Here is a 19007-nt window from a genome sequence, read left to right on the forward strand (position 1 = left end):
GTTAGGTTTTCTCTGCAGCTCAGTAATCTCAAATCTTCTTGACGCAACAAATATTGCAAAATCATACCAACTTTCAATGTGTTAAGCAAAAGTGGACTTTGAAATCTAATCAAACACCCACACTAGACATCTTTAAATAAAAGCACTCTGGTCAAGACACTACTACCTTTATCTTCGGCAAGAAACCAATACGGCCACGCTTCTGCTCCAGATTCCGAGGCTCTTTAACTTTGACTCCCAGATGTTTCATGTAAGTAAGAATCACATACTGCATTGTGGAACTGCAGAATATATACAAAAGAATAAAAAAGAGGAGGAGGATATGGTGAAATGGGAAAAACATTTTGTCAAGATAATGAAAAAGGTCAAATGCAAAGGTTCCACGGCAAAACTAAAAAGTAACCGTTTTYAGATTGAAAGAAATTGTCATCAATTCTTTTTTATATGAAACAAAGACTCAGCCAATAACAGAATCTGTCCTCTTGTAAACAAAAGATGCAGTATATAAAAGGTATACTTGTCTAAAAGATGAAAATACAATTTGAAAAATTACATAGAAGGTCCAAAACTGATATACTAAATGCATATTTGAAGTTGTATTATAGCTTAGAGTTACAGTATGAAAAATCAGTAACAGTAAAAGGTTTGGTTACTGTACAGTATAGCARAAGCTACCCAGATACCACATGGTGTCAAACAAACTGAACAAGGGAAGGTGTTTGTACAGAGAATAAGTATGTCAGACTGAGCTGAAACAGCTGGAAAACAAAACCAAACAACATATGAACTCTCAGCACAGTAGCTCTTTTCCAGGTCTGAAACAAAAGCAACAAACTTCAGACTATCCRACTGAGAACAATTGCTCTGAATTCAAAGTAATAATGCTATCAGATTTAGAAAATGAGAGTTTGTGGTTACAGCCAGCAGAGGGCTGTCTCGTTCCACTCAGCAGAAGAGAGCCAACTAAACAAGYAACAGCAATGCAGTTCTTAAGCAGTGGATTAAATCCACGAAATTTGCATTACCTCTTGTCTTCTTCCAGAGGCTGAGATGTCATCCTGAAAACAAAAGAAAATTTAAAGAAGAAAGCTAACTATCAATTATCACTGAGGCATAACCACTCAAAGCGTCAGCAGCTGCATGCAAAGCATCCTCTGGAATACTTGAAGTCCCAAGAAAAAAAGCATAAAAATCCCAAAGGCTCAGTTGGGAACATTGGCCTTAGCTCACCTTAAAAAAATGGTTCTGAAGCTATAGGTTAACCATGTTCAAGCCAAAAAATGGGACTTGGATCTAGTAATGCATAAGGCAACAATGGAAGCTTTGCTCCTGCTAGTTCAACAGTAGCCTCCTTGAAAAGCTACATAGACTTTATCTTACTATTATTACTACTATTTTTTTTGCATACTATTAGCTTACTTTTGGCTATGACTCAAACACTCGTTAGTAGCAAACTGCGGAAGCAATGGAAAGGTAGTGATGTTGCATTGTTTCTAGCTCCCAATTCCTTTGCTCTGCTCTTGTTGAGTTCAGAGCAGAACCTCTCTTACTTTCACAATTACACTCGCTGCTACTCACAAGACTTCCTCAATTTTGGCAATGATCTGCTCTGCGCATTGTCTTTCCTTCTCGACTGCATTCCGGTCACGAACTCTTTCTGCGTCCAGTTTGGTGAGTTCTCCTTCTGCCAGAGTCAATCCCATACTACGCTTCTGCCTGAAATACAGAGACGGAGAATTACCACTARAAATTGAATACTGACCTGTAATAAGAAAAAGCAACCTCTTGACATTCAGAATGCCAAACACGTTCTACTTTTAATTTCAGTATGAAAACGGAGAAGTCATGACATTTCTCCACAACATCTTCACTTAAAGGAAAACAGAGCTAAGACAGCCTTTGGAAAGGTACAGTTTTATCAATTTTACCAGAAGAGAATAATTAAAAGGCAGCCATTATGTGGGTCAGGCAAAAGTAGGTATTCTTTTTGCAACATTGTAGTATATTTGAAGCATATACTTGAAGTGAGAAACATTTAGCTATGAAGATGTCTATTAGAAGCACTTCATCTTGCTATATAGTCTGCACATGAAAGGGCAAATTAATTCCTCTACTATATGCACATGACAGCTTTCTAAAGTGGACAGTTTATTGCCCAAACACAATTAGAAGGACTGACAATATTCTGAAATTGCTTCAAATAGGTTCTAGGAATAACAAGTCCAAGCTCTAGAGTATTTATCAGTTTGCAATTCATTACTTGCAACACCAGTGTCAAAAACACTCAAAGATTGGTCACAGGGTGACCACAGCAGATTGGTCACAGGGTGACCAGAGAAGCCCTCTCCAGCGCTATTTTCTTATACAGTCCAAGATGAATTACTGTGATCCTTGAGTTTGGATTTCCCTGATATCAGATGTGTTGACTGAAGGCACTTATGAACTTAAACACAAAGACAACTGCTACCTGAAATCTTCCAGATGCCTTTGAACTTCTGGACAGACTTTATCTTGCATAGTTTGTATGTAGTGGCGATGAAGCTCTTCGGGAATGAGTTCTGGCCTTCTTTTGTCTGCAAGTTAGGAGAAAAAGTAAATAGATTATTATTTTGAGAACAGAGATAGCCTACTCTGTCTTAGAATAAAATCACTCACAGACACACCTTAACTCAGCCAAAAGTACCCATTTGCCTTTCAGTTGCTGATAATATGAACTTAAGTACATGAGGTGTAAGCAGCTTTGGTCACATCCACTGTTAGACTAAAAACACATATGCTGCTGTACCCAGTGCTTCCCCCCACATTTGTACCTATCAGAACATGTGTTAAGCCCTAATCAAGAAACAGAATAAACATTTATTCATCTTTCCCTGTGATACACGATACTGTACTGTACATTACAAGCATTCTTACATGCATTTCAGAACAGCCTCAGACAGTAGAGGCTGACAAAGAAAGATACCCCAGGCAAGAGGGCCTTACCTAGATCTACAGAGATTTCATCTGGAACTGGAACTTTTAGATTCTGAAAAAGAAAAGAAAGACTGGGAGAACATATACAATAAACCATCCTATTAAACACAAATCATACAGTACAGTGCCCTCAAAAGCTGAGGGCATACAACCTGAACACTTGAAGGAATTATGGCAGACACTCCTATCCTAAATGTATATTACACTACACAAGGATTCTTTCATCAAAGCATGTGGTACTAGCCTCTGCTCCACTACATCTTAGTCTAATTTATGGTGGTAAGGAAATTTCTCAGGCTTTCCAACAGATGCACACAATTTCACAATCCCTGCAATAGCCTCATCAACGTATACAGCAGTTATTAACTAGAAGGCAATGTACAATAGCTAGAGTTACCTTACACATAACATAACAAGATCATTTCTTCTAACAAATAATGCTTTGCCAATGATTCATGGAGTTACCAAGCATTTGAGGCTCTACACCATTCATTTTCTCATATGCACTGGAAATATTTTTAACAAAAAGCTTTTGATTTTGGAGGACCTACATCATCCCCCTCTTTTTTTTTCCCCCAGTTTATGAGAGGAAGAACTTGCTCTCTCATGCCAACTTGCTAGATATGCTTGAATGGGAGAGAAGGACTGAAACCTACTGCAGCTCGGTCCAAGAAGAATTGGTAAAACTCAAGGAAGACACGYCGAGTCTCTTTGGAGTTGGTCTGCTTGTACAAGTCTGTGTAAAGGTAGCACAACTGTGGGAAACAGGAAGGGAAGAAATTAAGAGACACCATGAGTACTTTTCTCACAACGCCACTCTGAATTCTCTTTCACACATTTCAAGGAAATCAACGCTGCTGGACTGAAAGACTTCCAAGCTAACTTCAGTCATCCAGATTGCACAGGAAACCTTGATTAATCAGCTAGGTTGCCCCTGTTGTCAGTGGGAAGACGAGAGGGAGAGGGAAAGACAGGAAAAGAAGGRTCAGACTTTCCATAAAGACAAATAATCCTACTTCCCTAGCATGGAATAAAACACTTCCAGGAGTTAAAAACCTGTTTTCAAATAGCTGAATATACGGAAAGCAGTTCTATTCATGCTTCTCTTCATTTATCTGAAATGCCCTCATGCCTGCACACAAGATCTGCATTTCCTTCCTTGCTTATCCAGCCATGACACTGATAATGCTATACAAGGACAAAGAGACCATGAAACACTCAGGTTAATATGACAGATTTGGCCTGGGAAAACAATTCCAGAATATCTTACTAATGCCGCAGGGTCAAACTGGGACACCACGTGATGCAGAAGAACAGCCAGGTGAGCTGGGCGAGATTTCAGGAGCTCAATGTTTTGGAAACAGCTGCATTGTCCATTAATCTGTTGAGACACATGGAGACTACTTCAATTAGTCAAGAAAGCTACTGTGTAAAAAAGCTTTGTTCTGATAGCTTAGCATCTAATATTTTTAATTAAAATAAAAACAGATCTACTCCAGAACCTGTRACGTGCTGTTCCAACATCCTAGGAAGATCTCAACATATGGAAACCTCTTTTTAATGTTCTCCTGCACACTGAATACAATATAATGAAATAGAGCTCAGAGCAAATGATAGCTAAAAAAATTCAGAACAAATATACTAAAAGCCATTGCAGCAATACTACTGTGACAATTCGGGAGGACTGTTAACAGAAATTAAATAAAGAAAAAGAAATTAAATAAGGCAAAYGAATTTCTTAAAGTAATATAAAGAAAAAAAGAGTAATAGAATACCAGAGATAGTGTATTAACATAAACTGCCCAAGTGTTACTCTCTGGCATCATCAACAGTAACCAGGAATCACGTTCCCTAATTCTTAATTCACCACATGAGAACTGTTCAATAAAAACAAGTCATGGAACACAAAGTGTAGGCATAGAGGAAAGCAATTCTTGTCAAGGAGGGAAAAAGGTGACTGAGGCTAAAAGGTGGCTTTTAACTATAGAAAATGTCATTCCCACCTGTTCCTGTTCAGTATCAAAGTCATCATCTTCTGCTCCAATGATCTGAGGTCCCATACGGGAAGAAGGACTTCCAACACTGGACTGAGAATCCTGGTACAAGTTGGGATGGGAGAAGGGAAGGAAGACAAGTACAGTGCTATTACTCTCRTGGGACAGTAAACCTTCTTTAACCAACTTGAAGATATCATTTTAATTCTCTCTCTCTAGAAATCCAATTGAAACCCAAGTGCCTTTATTCATCCTTGTCCAAATTTTTAGTTACGAGATCCCATTTAGAATGCTCCAAGTTGCAAGCATTCAGAAATGTCAAACCAGCTGATTCAAACCCAATTCCATGATCTGCAGAGACTGCTCAGCATACTAAGCATGTGGCATAAGCCAAATAATATTTTACTATAAATGGAGAAACATGACTTTGGAAAATCAGAAAAGTAACAAAAAAAAATACTTCAGAAGTCATTCTAAGAGAGAGAGAGAAAAAAAGACCAACACAGACAGATCAGCAGTTACTGCCATATTCTATGTTCATCCCATCTCATGGCCATCCTTGACATTGCCAGTGTCATAACAACCGAATATCCTAAAGTAAAGATTATTTTCCTTTTGGAGTTGGACTCAAGGAGTAAACTTTGCATAACAGCCCTAGCTATTTTAGTTCCAGTTGTTTTACTGCCGATTATATATTTCTCATCTCTTAAATGGGCCTGTTCTTAAGTGCCATAAACATTTATTCAGCTAATTAACGTTCCCAGTACAATTTTAATTGCATTTTATTATCTAAAGTAAAGTTTATGCATGCTCCATCTAGAAAGTAGAGAAAAAAGAGCAAGATTTTAATGGGCCCATTACAAGAGAAGCTGTTATCACGCTTTATGTTTTGGACTTACAGTATCTTGAATCTCAGTCTTCTCTGGGCTCTCATCCAGATAAATCCGATCCTTCAGGCCACTCCGAGGACTCTGGAAAGAAGTTTAATACTGATGAGTAGCAGTAAATCCAGGAAAGTAGGAACTGTATGGTAAGTGTTTCAGTCACAACAGACRAAACACTTTTCTCACACAGTGGACTGTTGAACAGCTGAGGAATGAACAGCTGAACTCTAAACTGTATTACTCACATGCACAGTTTCAAAAAAAAGAAACCCAAYGTATAGCTCTAACATACACAGACTCAGTTTCAAAAAGAAAGTTTCTAACTTTCTAACTAAGTAATGGCAGTGTTGCAAAATCTGCTCTTACACTTCTTGGCCTTGTCTTAGCTCTCTCAATGTCTTCTCATAGTTTATATATTACCCTTAATTAAATCCTCTCCCATCTTTCAATATCTTTTTGAATGGAGGGACTCCCAACAAGGGACATATTATTCCAGGTGTAGTCTCATCAGTGTGCATAGAAGAGGCTAGTAACTGCCCTCCTTCTGCTGGCAGACCTCTTTCACATGCAGCCCAGTACACAGTTGGCTTTATTTGCATCAAGCCTGTGCTGTTGGCTCATCTTCAGCTGGGTCCACTGTTAACTCCCAGGTCTCTTCAGCAGGGCTATTACCCAGCCTGGCGGTTCTTAACCTGTGTTAATGCATGGACTTATTTCACCCTCCGCTATAGAACTCTGACCTTCTTGTTAACCTCCATGAGGTTTCTGCTGTCCCCAATCCTTAAGCTTCTCAGGGTCCCTTTAGATTCAAATGCTACTGTTTGGTGTATCAACTRTCTTAGGAATCAAGTATCATTCACAGTACTGGCAGAATTAATTTTATTCAGAAGATGACTATGAATTTTGTTCTGTATTTATTGTATGCAAAGATAAATAATGTCTTGTTCAGTTAGGTGGGTGGGGGGGCACGCTGTTTTAATAGAGCTGTGCATGTTCACGTTTTGGAGATACAGCTAACCCATCTTCATTTGACTTCCAATTGCTTACAAGCTTATCACCCACATGCCTAAATTAAACAACAAACTTATGGTCAAAGCCCAAGTAGAGCATCTCAATTCCTTCACGCTTATCAGCTACTATGTTAATTAAGGATTTAGTATCTTAATTAAGGATTAGGGGTGAAGGCACTCCAATAAGACCACCATACAAGCACAAAGATTGATAGCTGATAACTGAACAGACTAAGTGCTTTCACTGCTGGCAGTAACTGAGTTCATTTGATAGAAGTAATGTTCTTCCTCATTTTTATGACAATTTGTCCACTGCCTGGATCTGAGTCACAGCTACCACAAAAGGAATACTAACATGCTCTTAAAAGACACTCTAATCTGCATCTCAGCTCTGAGAAAGACTTTGGCATCCATCTTTTCTTTGCCTCATAACAGGGAGTATGCCAGGAAAAAAAAAATATTGGAAAAATGCCCAAACCCACAATATTTCTTTCCTAGTCCCTGATCGAAAACCAGTACAGTACACTTTCTCAGAGTTGGTGTATATTCAGAAGCCTATGCTTGTAAYACACAACCTTACTGAGACATAGTACATACGAATAATAAGCAGGACAGCACAAACTCAGAAAAAAGCTGTACAGGGAGAAAAAACCCGAAAAAGTATAGAAGTAAAGATGTGGAGCTGCTCAATACTCACATCAGCAATGTCACTGTTTGGTCGGGAGCTGTCACCACTGTAATCTAGTTTGCTCAGACTATCCCCACTCTCTGCCTCCACTTCACTGATCTGCAGCGATTCTGTCACAGATCTAGAGGACAAAACTCCATCCTAAAAAGATAAAGTGAGTTGGGAGACAGCACAGAGCAATGGAATTTTTCAAGAGACATCTCTTACAAGAACTGCACAGTTCACATTATTTGTGAAACTATCTTCATGTATCCAAAAGAGGCTGCAATGTTTTTCGAAGAGAAGACAAAAGGAAGTTCACAAGTTTTTCAGGACTCAAACTCAAATGCAGGAGGAGAATGATAAAAACTTCACTTACACATTAAAAAAAAAAATCCTGTTTTAAGCTTCCAGCTCTACATTCTTCACTAAGAATGACTTCAAAGGTTTAAGTTGTATTAAAAGATAGACTAATAAACACATCATAATTTGCATTTACTACTTTAAAAGCAATTTTTCAAGGAACATTCAGAAATCCACCGTATCATCTACTTCACATACTGCCATCGCATTCAGTATGTGATGTGTGATAGCTTCTGCAAGAGTAATTACAAGTCACAACTCTAGGGGGTGCAATCTGCCTGCGGAAACACAGAAGAGCTTGGTAGGGAATTCCTGCTTGCCCAGAATACCATCATCCCCTAAGAATTTTCACCTGGAACATGCTGCAGAGAAGCCTGACACATTCTGTTACCTGAGTACAGCCTGTGGCTTTGGACAACTGCTCTTGCAGCTGAGGAATGTGCTTCTTGGTTTCCTGTATCTCTTTGAGCAGTCGTGACGTGGGTGATCGGCTATACTCTTCTTGCAGAGACTGAAAAATAATTTTATGAACTTTCTTTCAATTAAATATTTCCTCACTAACAAAACTTAGATCTACAACTTATTACTAATCTTCATTCTATTAATATAACTGAAATAGTAAACAGCACATTTGCACACCTACTGTTATATGAAATAGATGCTACAGAACGTCTATTTTATTTAGCCCTTCTCCCTTTCCTGTGCAATATGAAAATATGCACATTCTCAAGGATTATTCAAGTAAATCACAGTCACGTTGAGCATACACCTGAAGGCACAAAAACTCAGTGAAAAAAACAAAACCAAGAACTGCCACGTAGATTGTAACTTCTGTTGAGAACTGACTCTCAGTGAAACAGAAAGATACTTATGTGCCCTAGTGTTAGACCAAATTGAGGTCTCTCTCAATTTTTTCCCTATCCTATCAAGGATTAAAAACTCAAGAGATGATCATTAAGAGTGATCAGACACCTCTGATGTTAGGCCAGTACATAGCAAAGACAAGCTGGAATACAAGCTATGCAAGGAAATGAGGATGCTACTAACTAGTAATTCAATGGTCTGTCTTTGCATTTACATCATCCTCTTCCCTTTCCTCCATCTCTCCTGAACATACGCAACTCCAGTACCTGCAGTCGTTCCTGCTCTTTTTGTAGCATCTTTCTCAGAATCTCCACTTTCTGGTTGTGGACAATACTGTTCTCCTCCTAGGAAAAAGGGAGGAATTAAAGGGTCAGGTTTTTTGGTGGAGCTGGGAATAGGCAAGACAGGGGAAATGGATATGTCCACTTCTCACCTACTTCCTGAACGTGGTCACTGAAGAGCCCTACAAGAAGTGGTTCAAGTTTCTTTATGCCCTATCCTATATAGGATGTAACCACTCATTCCTACATTTGAACATAGCWATAAACATAAAAACAAACCAAACAAACAAAATCCCCCCCCAAATTGACCAGAAGCATTTGCTTATTTACCTTCCTCGCTCTTTGCCGCACTTGTGTGCGCTTTATAGTCCAATTGTTAACAAAAGTTACGGAATGACTGGCCTGGACAGACATTGTGAGAGCTCGTATCATGTCAATTCTGGCAGTATAGCTCAAAGAACCTGTGAACAACCCTCATCTGTCTTTGCATTATCTAAGATAGGACAGAATGTTTACTCGCACGATGTTTTTTCTCCATGTGGCTAAATGCCCACTTGGTGGCAGGACAAAAATTCCAATTCCAATTTGTGATTTGTGCAAGAAGAACAAAACAATTCCTTTGAGAGAAAATACACGACTACATTTTTTCCACTGCTAAACTGGTTCTTTGGAAAGAGCACTTTAAATCTTACCCCCATAAGTACTGGGCTAGTAATCCTTTCTGCATTTCCCGACGTGCCAGGCGAATGGGGAGATGTCATGATGGGAGACATATGCCCAAATGTTGCCAGATCCACTTCAGAATCAGCTAACGGAATCTGAGGCGACCCTGGTGGGCGCCCCTGAACAGTGAGAGCTACATAGGAACCCGCTGCAGGGAGAATAAGAACAGTCCAGGCTTCAGACACATTTGCTGATTTCTACAGTTGACATTCACTCTCCCTCAAGAGACAAGACTCAGACCATTCTTCACCTCTTTATTCTTCACATCAGAGAACCTGACAGCACTGTCAGCTCCACTCCAGAGATCTCCATTTAAATTTCAGGTAATCCAATGCTTTTCATCATAATCATCCCTAATGAAAGCACACAGTGCAATTTCTGGTCCACCAAGATAGAGTAATAATCACATACATCTGCTGATACCAAAGATTAAACTGTGATAGTTTGGAATGAACCAGTAACAACTTTCTCCTGTACAAGAAAATCAACCAAGAATTCACTTTGTTCAGAAACGTCAGTAATTTGCAAGCATCGTACAGGAGCCTATATTAACAGTGCATGAGTAACTGTGGTACCRAAATTAGAATCAAAACAAGGGAAGATGTATGGGCAAGGGTTGAAACATCAAGCTTCAAACATCAAGCAAAGGAGAAGCTGCATAAGCTGCATCAGCTTAAATCTGAGCTGTCAAAATTACCTCAAATTTCTCTTTAGTGCATCTGTCTCATACACACCCCGTGTCTCTCAGATCAGTCGTACAGCAGTCAACAMCATAGCTATATTTTGCCCTTGCCACTTGATAGCTGAAACAATCACTGATCTTTTAAAAATATCTCTTTCATGCTTTAAAGGAGCACAGTGACCAAAAAAAAGGAATCAGCCTTTACTTACACTTGATCAGCTTTACCACCTCCAAATGGTTTGAGTGTGTTACTAGAGTGCCATTCACCTGGGGGAGGGAAAAAAGCAGTGTTTAACCGCTGACTTCCAATCCAGGCAGAAATTTTTCTGGGTACCATATGCTATACAATAAGCAGTGAAATAGAGTGAGGAACAAGTAAAGAGATTTCTCTCCCCTCCCCTCCCTACCCCCCCCCATTAGATTATCATTTTACACACTACCAGATAAACAATTTCTCTCTTACAGTTAGTTAATCAGTTCTACAAAAAGAAAACCATACACACATACCAAAACCACAAYAAAAACAACAACAAAACACCTGTAAGTGTGCAGAAAAATACTCAGGCTAGCTAACTGAATCCAATAATTTATATACTTGGTTGAAACCCCAGCTCTGTCTCTGTCAGACATCATTTTGCAGCTGTGGTTTAGAGGGTCTTTTGAGTCACTGGCTTCACTTCTTAGCTATTTGAGATTAAAAGAGAACACTGATCTGAAGCAGTTGGGGAAAAAAATAACAATCAAAGGAGACTATTTATTTACAGGTTAATTATCAATAACTCTGTGCTCATTCCAACCATCACTTCTTTTATTGGTGAGCTGTCTGAACTTCATAGGGTACTAGACTCACCAATGAGGTCCTAAAACGACAGTGTCCTCCACAACCAAACTAACATTCAGCAGTGAGCTTCCCATGGTTACTGCACATTCCCAGAACAGGAAAAATTAAGACCATTKGCTATCCCCACAGGCTAATGCAAACACCAGTGCAGACATATCAATTACATGCTTTCATTGAAAGAATTCATTTAATACAAAAAGTCCATCTGCCCAATGTTTTGAATGCCCTTACCTTGATAATTCTATCACCTGTTTGTACTCCAGCCCGCATGGCTGCTCCATCTAGAGGGCAAGAAATAGTTAAGTTCCATTTTTAACAGTCTCTCAAAGCAAAAATGGTTTAAGCATTCTGTAGTTGCGTGTAAGATTACTTCCCATATTCACCCAAGCTTCCCCTTCCTCCACCAGATTAAAATCTAATGAGTATCTAGGCTACAGCAATTCTGTTCTCATTTTGCAGTGCATACATTAAGCCACAATCCCGCAAGGTTACATGTGCTCATTTACTTCGCCTCAAGTGCAAGATGCCAGTTTCCAAACACATCAGATGCAGGAGAGGGGATTCACTGCATCTGAACGGTGCAATGCTGCCCTTGCACACCAATGCCAGAGTTCGCGATAGCTACAGCCATCCCGCCCTTAAGGAAAGAATTTGTAGTCTCCTCCTCCAGCTCATGCATGCGTTTCCTTGACTCACATGAAAACCCTGTAGGCTGCGCTCTGGCTAACATATTTAGCATGTCTGCTTACCTTCTTTGACTGACTGCACGAAGACTGGATTGTCTCCACTGACTGTCAGCCCAAATCCATTTTCATCCCGTTGGATAACAACACACCGTTGAACAAGACCTGCATAAAAAGGTGGGGAAAGGGCAGAAGAAAGRGGGGGAGAGAAATACAAAGAGACACAAGCTAGGCATCAGTCCAAAACCTTATCCTCTGAGATAATCACAGAGCACTGAAAGAAACTGGTACAAGACAACAGAGGGGGAAAAAACATATGAAAGACAGAATCAGGGCATCAGTCCAGAAACAGATAGGAATGTCAGGACAGGTCAAGCTTATTGCTTCAGTTACACAAAACAGAGATATACAACAGCAGAGATGCAGACAGCTCTGGCACATCAGACACACTGTGAGGTAGAAGCAGCTTTTAAAGAAGAACAGCTATGTACATGAACCAATTTCCCTCTGTCTATATCAATAATTCTTCAAAATCTGGCACAGGGCTGTCATGTTCTAGAATATTATCAAAAACATTAAACAATTTTTCCAAGCTACTTTAAGAAAGTCACAGGTATCTCAAACTAACATCAACAGGTTAGATTAAAACAGATTTAATAAATCAGGAAAAGCCTTCCTAATTCTCAGCAAAAATTTAATCTCAGGGCACTTTCCATTTCAGATGAAAATATTCCACAAAACCAGAAAAGCAGCAATGAAGAAGTACAAGCCACTTTTATTACACTTAACAAGTCTTTAGAAACCAGTATCATGCTTCCCACTGAGCTCCTGAAGTACAAGGCCAAAACTCCAGGAGTTCTGAGTCCTAATCTTATCCTCCTTTAACCTGCTGTGACAGCAAAGTAAATCATTTTGTGTCTTGATGTTCGAACTAAGAAGAGCGGGAACATAAATACCGTTGCAGACAAACATGTTCACTAGATGCAGCATTTCGAAAAGGTGGCTTGCTGTATATGTCTATTGTTCACCTCAAAATGGACTAAGGAAAACCAAACAAATTAGAAGCCCAAGCATATTCTTTGCAGAAAGGACCACTTTCCCTGGAGCATCTGCAGAAGGCCTACCACAATGGAGCCCTTATCTTGAAAACTAACTGCAGGAACTCAGCAAATACTTCAAGGATGTYTTCTTATTCACACAGCAGAACCCATTAGCTACTAAAGAGCTCCTTTATTTTCAACAACTTGCTTTGCTTCTTCATTCCCAAAGTCACATTAGGCAAAACCCTTACACCAGGATCTTGAGAAAAAACAGTTTTCTTCCAAGATAAAATACCAAAATTGTAGCAATTTCATTTAATATGGAGGGAGCAAAGGAAACTGTGAAGAYGTTGCCCCAGCAAGACTGTCTTTTCTGGAACCATTTAAAGGAATGAATTGTAAGAGTGTAGAGTCATATCTATGTTTTAGATCACTTCTGCACCGATACAGCTCCCTTAAATTCTCTCAGGCAGCTCCTAATGGAAATGAGGAGCCTCAAGTGAAAACACTGTCTGCTCAGTCAGCCCTGTTCTCCTCAAGCRCAGCACGTGCACAAGTGGGTGCAGGAGCGATAGAAAAGGTTGAACTCCAGCACCTCAGCAGCAGTTTGAGCATAGTATCATCTCCCAGTAACTCCCCTTCCACTGATAAATTAGGAGCAATTATGCTATACATAGCAATAGGCAATATATTGACAGAAAGTGAAAGCAGACAGGGGAAAAACATAGGCTTTCACACCCTCTTGATACCTGAAGTGAAAAAACATCCCTCTTCCTCTTGTACCTCCCATCTTTCTATATGACCAAGCTTCTTTAAGTCTCACTTCATAAGAATGATGCCTCAGGGTGGGGTGTGGGAAAGAGAACATACGCTATTTCATAAAAACAGCTCGTTTTAAACTCTGCTGCCAGACGTACAGGTTTTATGAGTACGACACTAATCTTTTGACTCATAAGAACTTTCCTCATTTAAAGGCACAGTATAGTCCTGCCTAATCATTGTTCTTCCACTGAATTTCTTTCCTTTCCAGAGCCAATAACCCTTGGATCTATTGCACTGGTATAGTATTCTCCTTGAATCAATCTGATGCCATAGCAGAAGCAATGTATTAGGAGATGCAGTATAAGCTGATCTTAGGGAGCATAATTTAAGTTCCAGGAACAATTACACTAAATGCTTTCCCACCACTAGTGCCAACTGCACTCAAGACCACTTTCTAATTTTACGGGACAAATAACCTAACCAACAGGGAGACAGCTGAAATTAGGATTATGTGAACCCAAATTAGTCAGCTATTGCCTTTTGCCTGTGTTTGTTCAATTCATAAAAGAAGTAGGCACTTAACCCCCTTCCCTTACACAATGCAAAAGGCTGGAATGAGGTCCAGGTAGCCAGCTGAGAGGTACCCTGCTTGATGGAGATGCGCAGCCGCTTTACAACAACTGTAATGAAGTTATTTGGAACTTTTCTGAAGCTAACACCACCACTTGCAGAACGAGATCAGCTTCGATAACACTTCCTGTCTGGAGCAGATGGACTTTAAAAAGAGTAAATTCTCTCACGTGCTGTTTCACTCTGACGTGAAAAAAAAGCAGCACAGAACTCCCTTAAATTGTCATTTGCTCACTTTTGTTCTTTAAATAATCCACATCCAATTTGAAATTTGCCTAGTGGTTGAATTTTAAGAACAAAACAGCAGCATTTTTATAACCCATGTCTTGTACCTTGAACAGCTCATTAGACTCTCTGGAATGGACTTAAAGGGAAGCTGCAAACCTCTGAGAGCCCAGCAGTGACATTCAATACAAGTTTCAGCAGCTGTTACTGTCACGCTTTGCTATCTCAAGTACATAAAGGAAGCCTAACATTAGGCTACTGAGTGAAATGTAGCAACTTCRCCCACTGTAAGTTAAGTCTACGAATTTGGCACGAGACTAAAGAGTAAAAATGATCTCAAACTCAAGCTAGTAAGTGGCAATCAGCTTTTCATTCATCTTTTTTGCCTTTGCATTCCAATTCTTAGCGTTCCTTAGAAGGAAACCATAAGCCACTCATTTTGAAAGATCCTATCATAACATTCCATTTTCCAGCTGAAGCTTAGTAAAGATTACAAGGTCTGTTGCATTCGTTATTGACAATACTGAACATCAAATCAATACTCATCTTATTCCCACATTCATTTTCATGTGAAAAGATCCCAATGGCAGGAAATTATCAGACATCACTAAAACTATGTTTTAAGTATGCAACATCACACGATATATTCGTATTTCAAGTGGATACTTAAAATTCAGGGTGCAAGTGAGAAAAATCTAAAAAATCCTTTTCATCTTCATGCACATTAGAATTCCCCAAACTCATTGGTATTGCTTCAAGCCAAGAGCACAGTCAGACAAATAACCATATGCTCTAGTTAAGCAGGTTTGAAATTAGAAATGAAAGCAGTTAGAAATTATCAGCCTCAGAAAAAAAGGAGTTAAAAGAAAAGCTAAGACGATCAGCTCTTCAATAGGTGGCACTATTCCCTCTGAGACATTGTGGCCCAGTTCTTCACCCCTGTTACAAATGTGCCTTTTGGATAACAGGAAAGGGCAAAGTCCTAAATTCTCAAGGTCACTGAGATTCCATGGTAAAAATGATGATCTCAACCAGTTTTGACAGACATATTTTGTTCATCCAAGAGCTTCTTTAGTTACAAAATTTTCCCTTCTCTTCTTCYACAGATCCTAAATATTTTGAAGCTGTTCAATAAAACATGAAACTTATTTCCCTAGCAGTGCATAACAAACAGTGTAGGTGTTTATTCTGAAAACCTGGCTCACAAGAGAGAATGGAGACATGAATTACATCTTCTATAATATAATGCAACTTTTCCTCTGATCAAATTGTGTGGGATACTGCATGGGAGGAGACTTCTGAACTATAACCTCCCTGGAGGCATTAGGCCACAATGGGAAAATGCAATTTAATATAGAAGTGATTTGAAATGAATCACTCAGTAAACAAAAACATACTCTTTGGGGTTTTGAGAATGTCCAAATGTTTCACTTCAGTTGGGAAGTTTTAATGTTTCTATGAAGTGTTTCAGAATCCCCACCCCACAAAATAAATAAGATGAAACTATCAGCTTTCATAATGAAAGCTTCTCATAGGAAGAAATTCTGAATTTCACTTAATTCTAGTTATTAACACAGTCTTCATACCAAATGCCATATTAGCAGCATTCTTCAGATTCCTCAACTAACCCGGTAAAAGAAGTCATGTAAACTCAGAGCAGAACGGACACTATTTGAAATTACTGCAGTACATAATGTTTTGATAAAATTGTTAACAACAATGGCCCCATAATGCAAGGCTTGGTAACCTTTCTAGAAACAAAGAACAATGTATTTTAACCATTATAAATAGGACTAGCTGCTCCCATGGAAACAACACATTCAATCCCCGTGGTTGAGCACCCCTTGCACTCCAAGCTGTTTTCTGGCTATTATAAGGCTAGTGATGGGGAGGTCCCAAGAGTCCTTTTAAAAAGACTGCAAAGATGGTGGCCACAACACACAGACACAAGGCTGGGAAGAACTGCAAGAAGCAAAACAGGAAGGGTCAAGAAAGATTCTCCAGGATTCGAGTTTAAAGCAAGTGAACAGGGACAAAATCTGCATTTTCAACAGAAAAAAGAAAAAGCTTGTCCCAAAGGTGGACATAACACATACAACAGTATGCATCAAGTCTAGCCTAATCTTGGGGCCCGAAACAGGTCACAGTACTAGACTAAAGAAAGGTATCTTTGGAGAGCAACTAAGTCACAGGAAAAGGGGAAGGGTAACTGATAACTCACCTACCACCCCAAAAGCTTATTTCAGTTTTAAATTTGTTTCAGTGACAGGAATTCTACTTCAAGAAAGCGACAACCAATACTGTGGAAGGTGATGGCATCAATTAGTAAATTATAGCAGGTCTAAGATTACACTCAATCTCTCCCCTGATCATCTAGACTTTGTTAAGTGCACAGATATGAGATGGATGGATTTATGAAGGGAAATTCACACTAAGTTTGATATCACTACAAATCAAAATCTGTATATCAGAATGATTTTTCTACCTAACTACCCTCCCACAGGCCATTCACGTACTTCAAGAAATTCTGGCCTTAATTAAGAATTTCAAGAGGTAAGAACAAACACATACATAAAAGTCACACCCCATTTTCCTGTTGTCATTCAAGGATTTTCTATTATTCAGTTTCCAATCACAAGCAAAGAAAGAGCCAGTTAACAACCAGTCACCAGCAAGAAAACTATCAGTACAGTAGTTCTACTTGTACATTTTTAAGTAGTTTGGTCCCATCCAAAGCAAACAGCAGACGTCTCTACGCATACCACAACACTTGGGAAAAACAGAGGGAAGAGACAAAAGGCAGAGCAAGGTTCAACATAGGAAAGGCCACTGGAAAGGAAGGATGAGTGGAAACTGCTCCCATAGATCCTGGATATGGCTAGAGCATCTGCAGGAAGCTTTGGGGGAAGTAAAGGCTTAAGTTAGGAAGTCGTGTTTCTTTCTTCCACACATGAAAATCCAGGACACTGCACAGACTGAGGGAGAAATATAAACACAGACACATTCCATTAAGCATACCAAATGTTTCCTGTAATTAACCTAGCCCAGCCTGACAGCACCTCGAGTACATTACGGGTAAGCAACATTAGGCAAAAATTAATGAAGGTTCAAAACACAGCAGTATAGTCAATCTGGATGCACTGTCGCAAACCACTATTCAGCTAGCTAGAGGAAGAACCGGTCACAATATAAGCTTGTCAGAAGCTCCACCCCAAATACATGCTTTTCAAGCAGGTTATTTCCTTGCTTAGCCTTTCTGAGCATGGGAGAAAGACATACAAGCCACAGCAGAGCAGGTGTCTTTAAGATGGGTTTCCAGCTCCACTGAAGCAAATCAAGGCACACTCAAAATGCGTTTATGGTCTCTGAGGAACAGTGTCCTGCACCCTAGGAACATGACTGTGTCATGGTTTACTTCGTTTTATTTATTTTTTAATATAAGACATATCTGTGAACCTGAATGCCAGGGAGAGCTGAAGATCTCACTTTCACAGAAGGAATAGTTGCACCAGCTATTGGTTTCTCAACAGAGAAAATCAGAAAAGTATCACAGACTATTTTAAATATCAGGAAAGAAAAGGCAAAGGAAGCCAGCCAAGTGACTGGAGTCAGAACACAGCTGGCCATATATGTTGAGACACATGAAATGCAGCAGTACTACCCAGATTCAGCCTACTTCCAAGGGTCTTAGAAGCCGATAGGATTCAAAAGACCACTTATCAACTTATGAAAATTTATTACCCGTTAGCTTCTAAGATACGAGTGCAAGCCTCTTCAGAGATCACAAATTAAACAAGTCGTAACTTAAAGGTAGGATGGAGAGAGTGTCACAGTCAACACATTTCTGATGCAAGTTCAAGAAGGGAGGATGAGCTAACTGTCTTTGGTAGACATTCTTTCCTGTAGCACATGTCAAGGTGCACTGGCAACACAGGGATATGTGGGTTACTCCCACCTCATTGTTACATGCCAATTTGTTCCAGTCTACAAGCTCGTAACACAGTAATATCATGCAAGACAGGAGTGCCAGGGAAACTACTCCCATTTTTAGAATGAAGGACAGTGAAGTTCACATGCTTACCTTTTTTTGAAACTGTCTAGACATACAGTTTTTCAGTTCCATGAAACATTCAAAGGAACTGACATAAGATTCTCTACAAGTAATGCAAGGAGATGAATTACTAGCTCATCCAGATTAACCTCCACAATTATAGACTTTTCTACAATCCCCAAAACTCTTCTGATGTCCAGTATGAACTGTGTCATCATACACTGTCAAGAATATTTGGTGGTACAAGATCAAGAACAGCAGACCCAACAAGTTTCCCCAACTACGAACAGAGAACTGGAGACTATAGATGACAGCTTGTGCTTGTCATGTATGA

General features: G+C 39.5%; 1 protein-coding gene across 3 annotated transcripts in view; it reads right to left on the reverse strand.

Annotated features, from left to right (window-relative positions):
* ARHGEF12 (Rho guanine nucleotide exchange factor 12) overlaps positions 1 to 19007 on the reverse strand; it is a 78047-nt gene that overhangs the window by 24849 nt on the left and 34191 nt on the right. For all 3 annotated transcript variants that reach the window (XM_085316837.1, XM_085316836.1, XM_085316838.1), the window contains 16 exons: positions 12032 to 12130; positions 11514 to 11563; positions 10651 to 10708; positions 9729 to 9907; positions 9022 to 9099; positions 8283 to 8402; positions 7559 to 7690; positions 5867 to 5938; positions 4977 to 5069; positions 4244 to 4354; positions 3630 to 3728; positions 2983 to 3025; positions 2468 to 2573; positions 1579 to 1716; positions 1026 to 1058; positions 167 to 281 (listed from right to left, as the gene is read on the reverse strand). In XM_085316837.1, coding sequence (XP_085172963.1) covers positions 167 to 281; positions 1026 to 1058; positions 1579 to 1716; positions 2468 to 2573; positions 2983 to 3025; positions 3630 to 3728; positions 4244 to 4354; positions 4977 to 5069; positions 5867 to 5938; positions 7559 to 7690; positions 8283 to 8402; positions 9022 to 9099; positions 9729 to 9907; positions 10651 to 10708; positions 11514 to 11563; positions 12032 to 12130 — 1526 coding nt within the window. The remainder of the gene's footprint in view (positions 1 to 166; positions 282 to 1025; positions 1059 to 1578; positions 1717 to 2467; positions 2574 to 2982; positions 3026 to 3629; positions 3729 to 4243; positions 4355 to 4976; positions 5070 to 5866; positions 5939 to 7558; positions 7691 to 8282; positions 8403 to 9021; positions 9100 to 9728; positions 9908 to 10650; positions 10709 to 11513; positions 11564 to 12031; positions 12131 to 19007) is intronic.

The sequence above is a fragment of the Rhea americana genome, unplaced genomic scaffold (genome assembly GCF_003343005.1).
Source record: "Rhea americana isolate MKP2758 unplaced genomic scaffold, rheAme1 scaffold_48, whole genome shotgun sequence".
Taxonomy (NCBI): Eukaryota; Metazoa; Chordata; class Aves; order Rheiformes; family Rheidae; genus Rhea; species Rhea americana.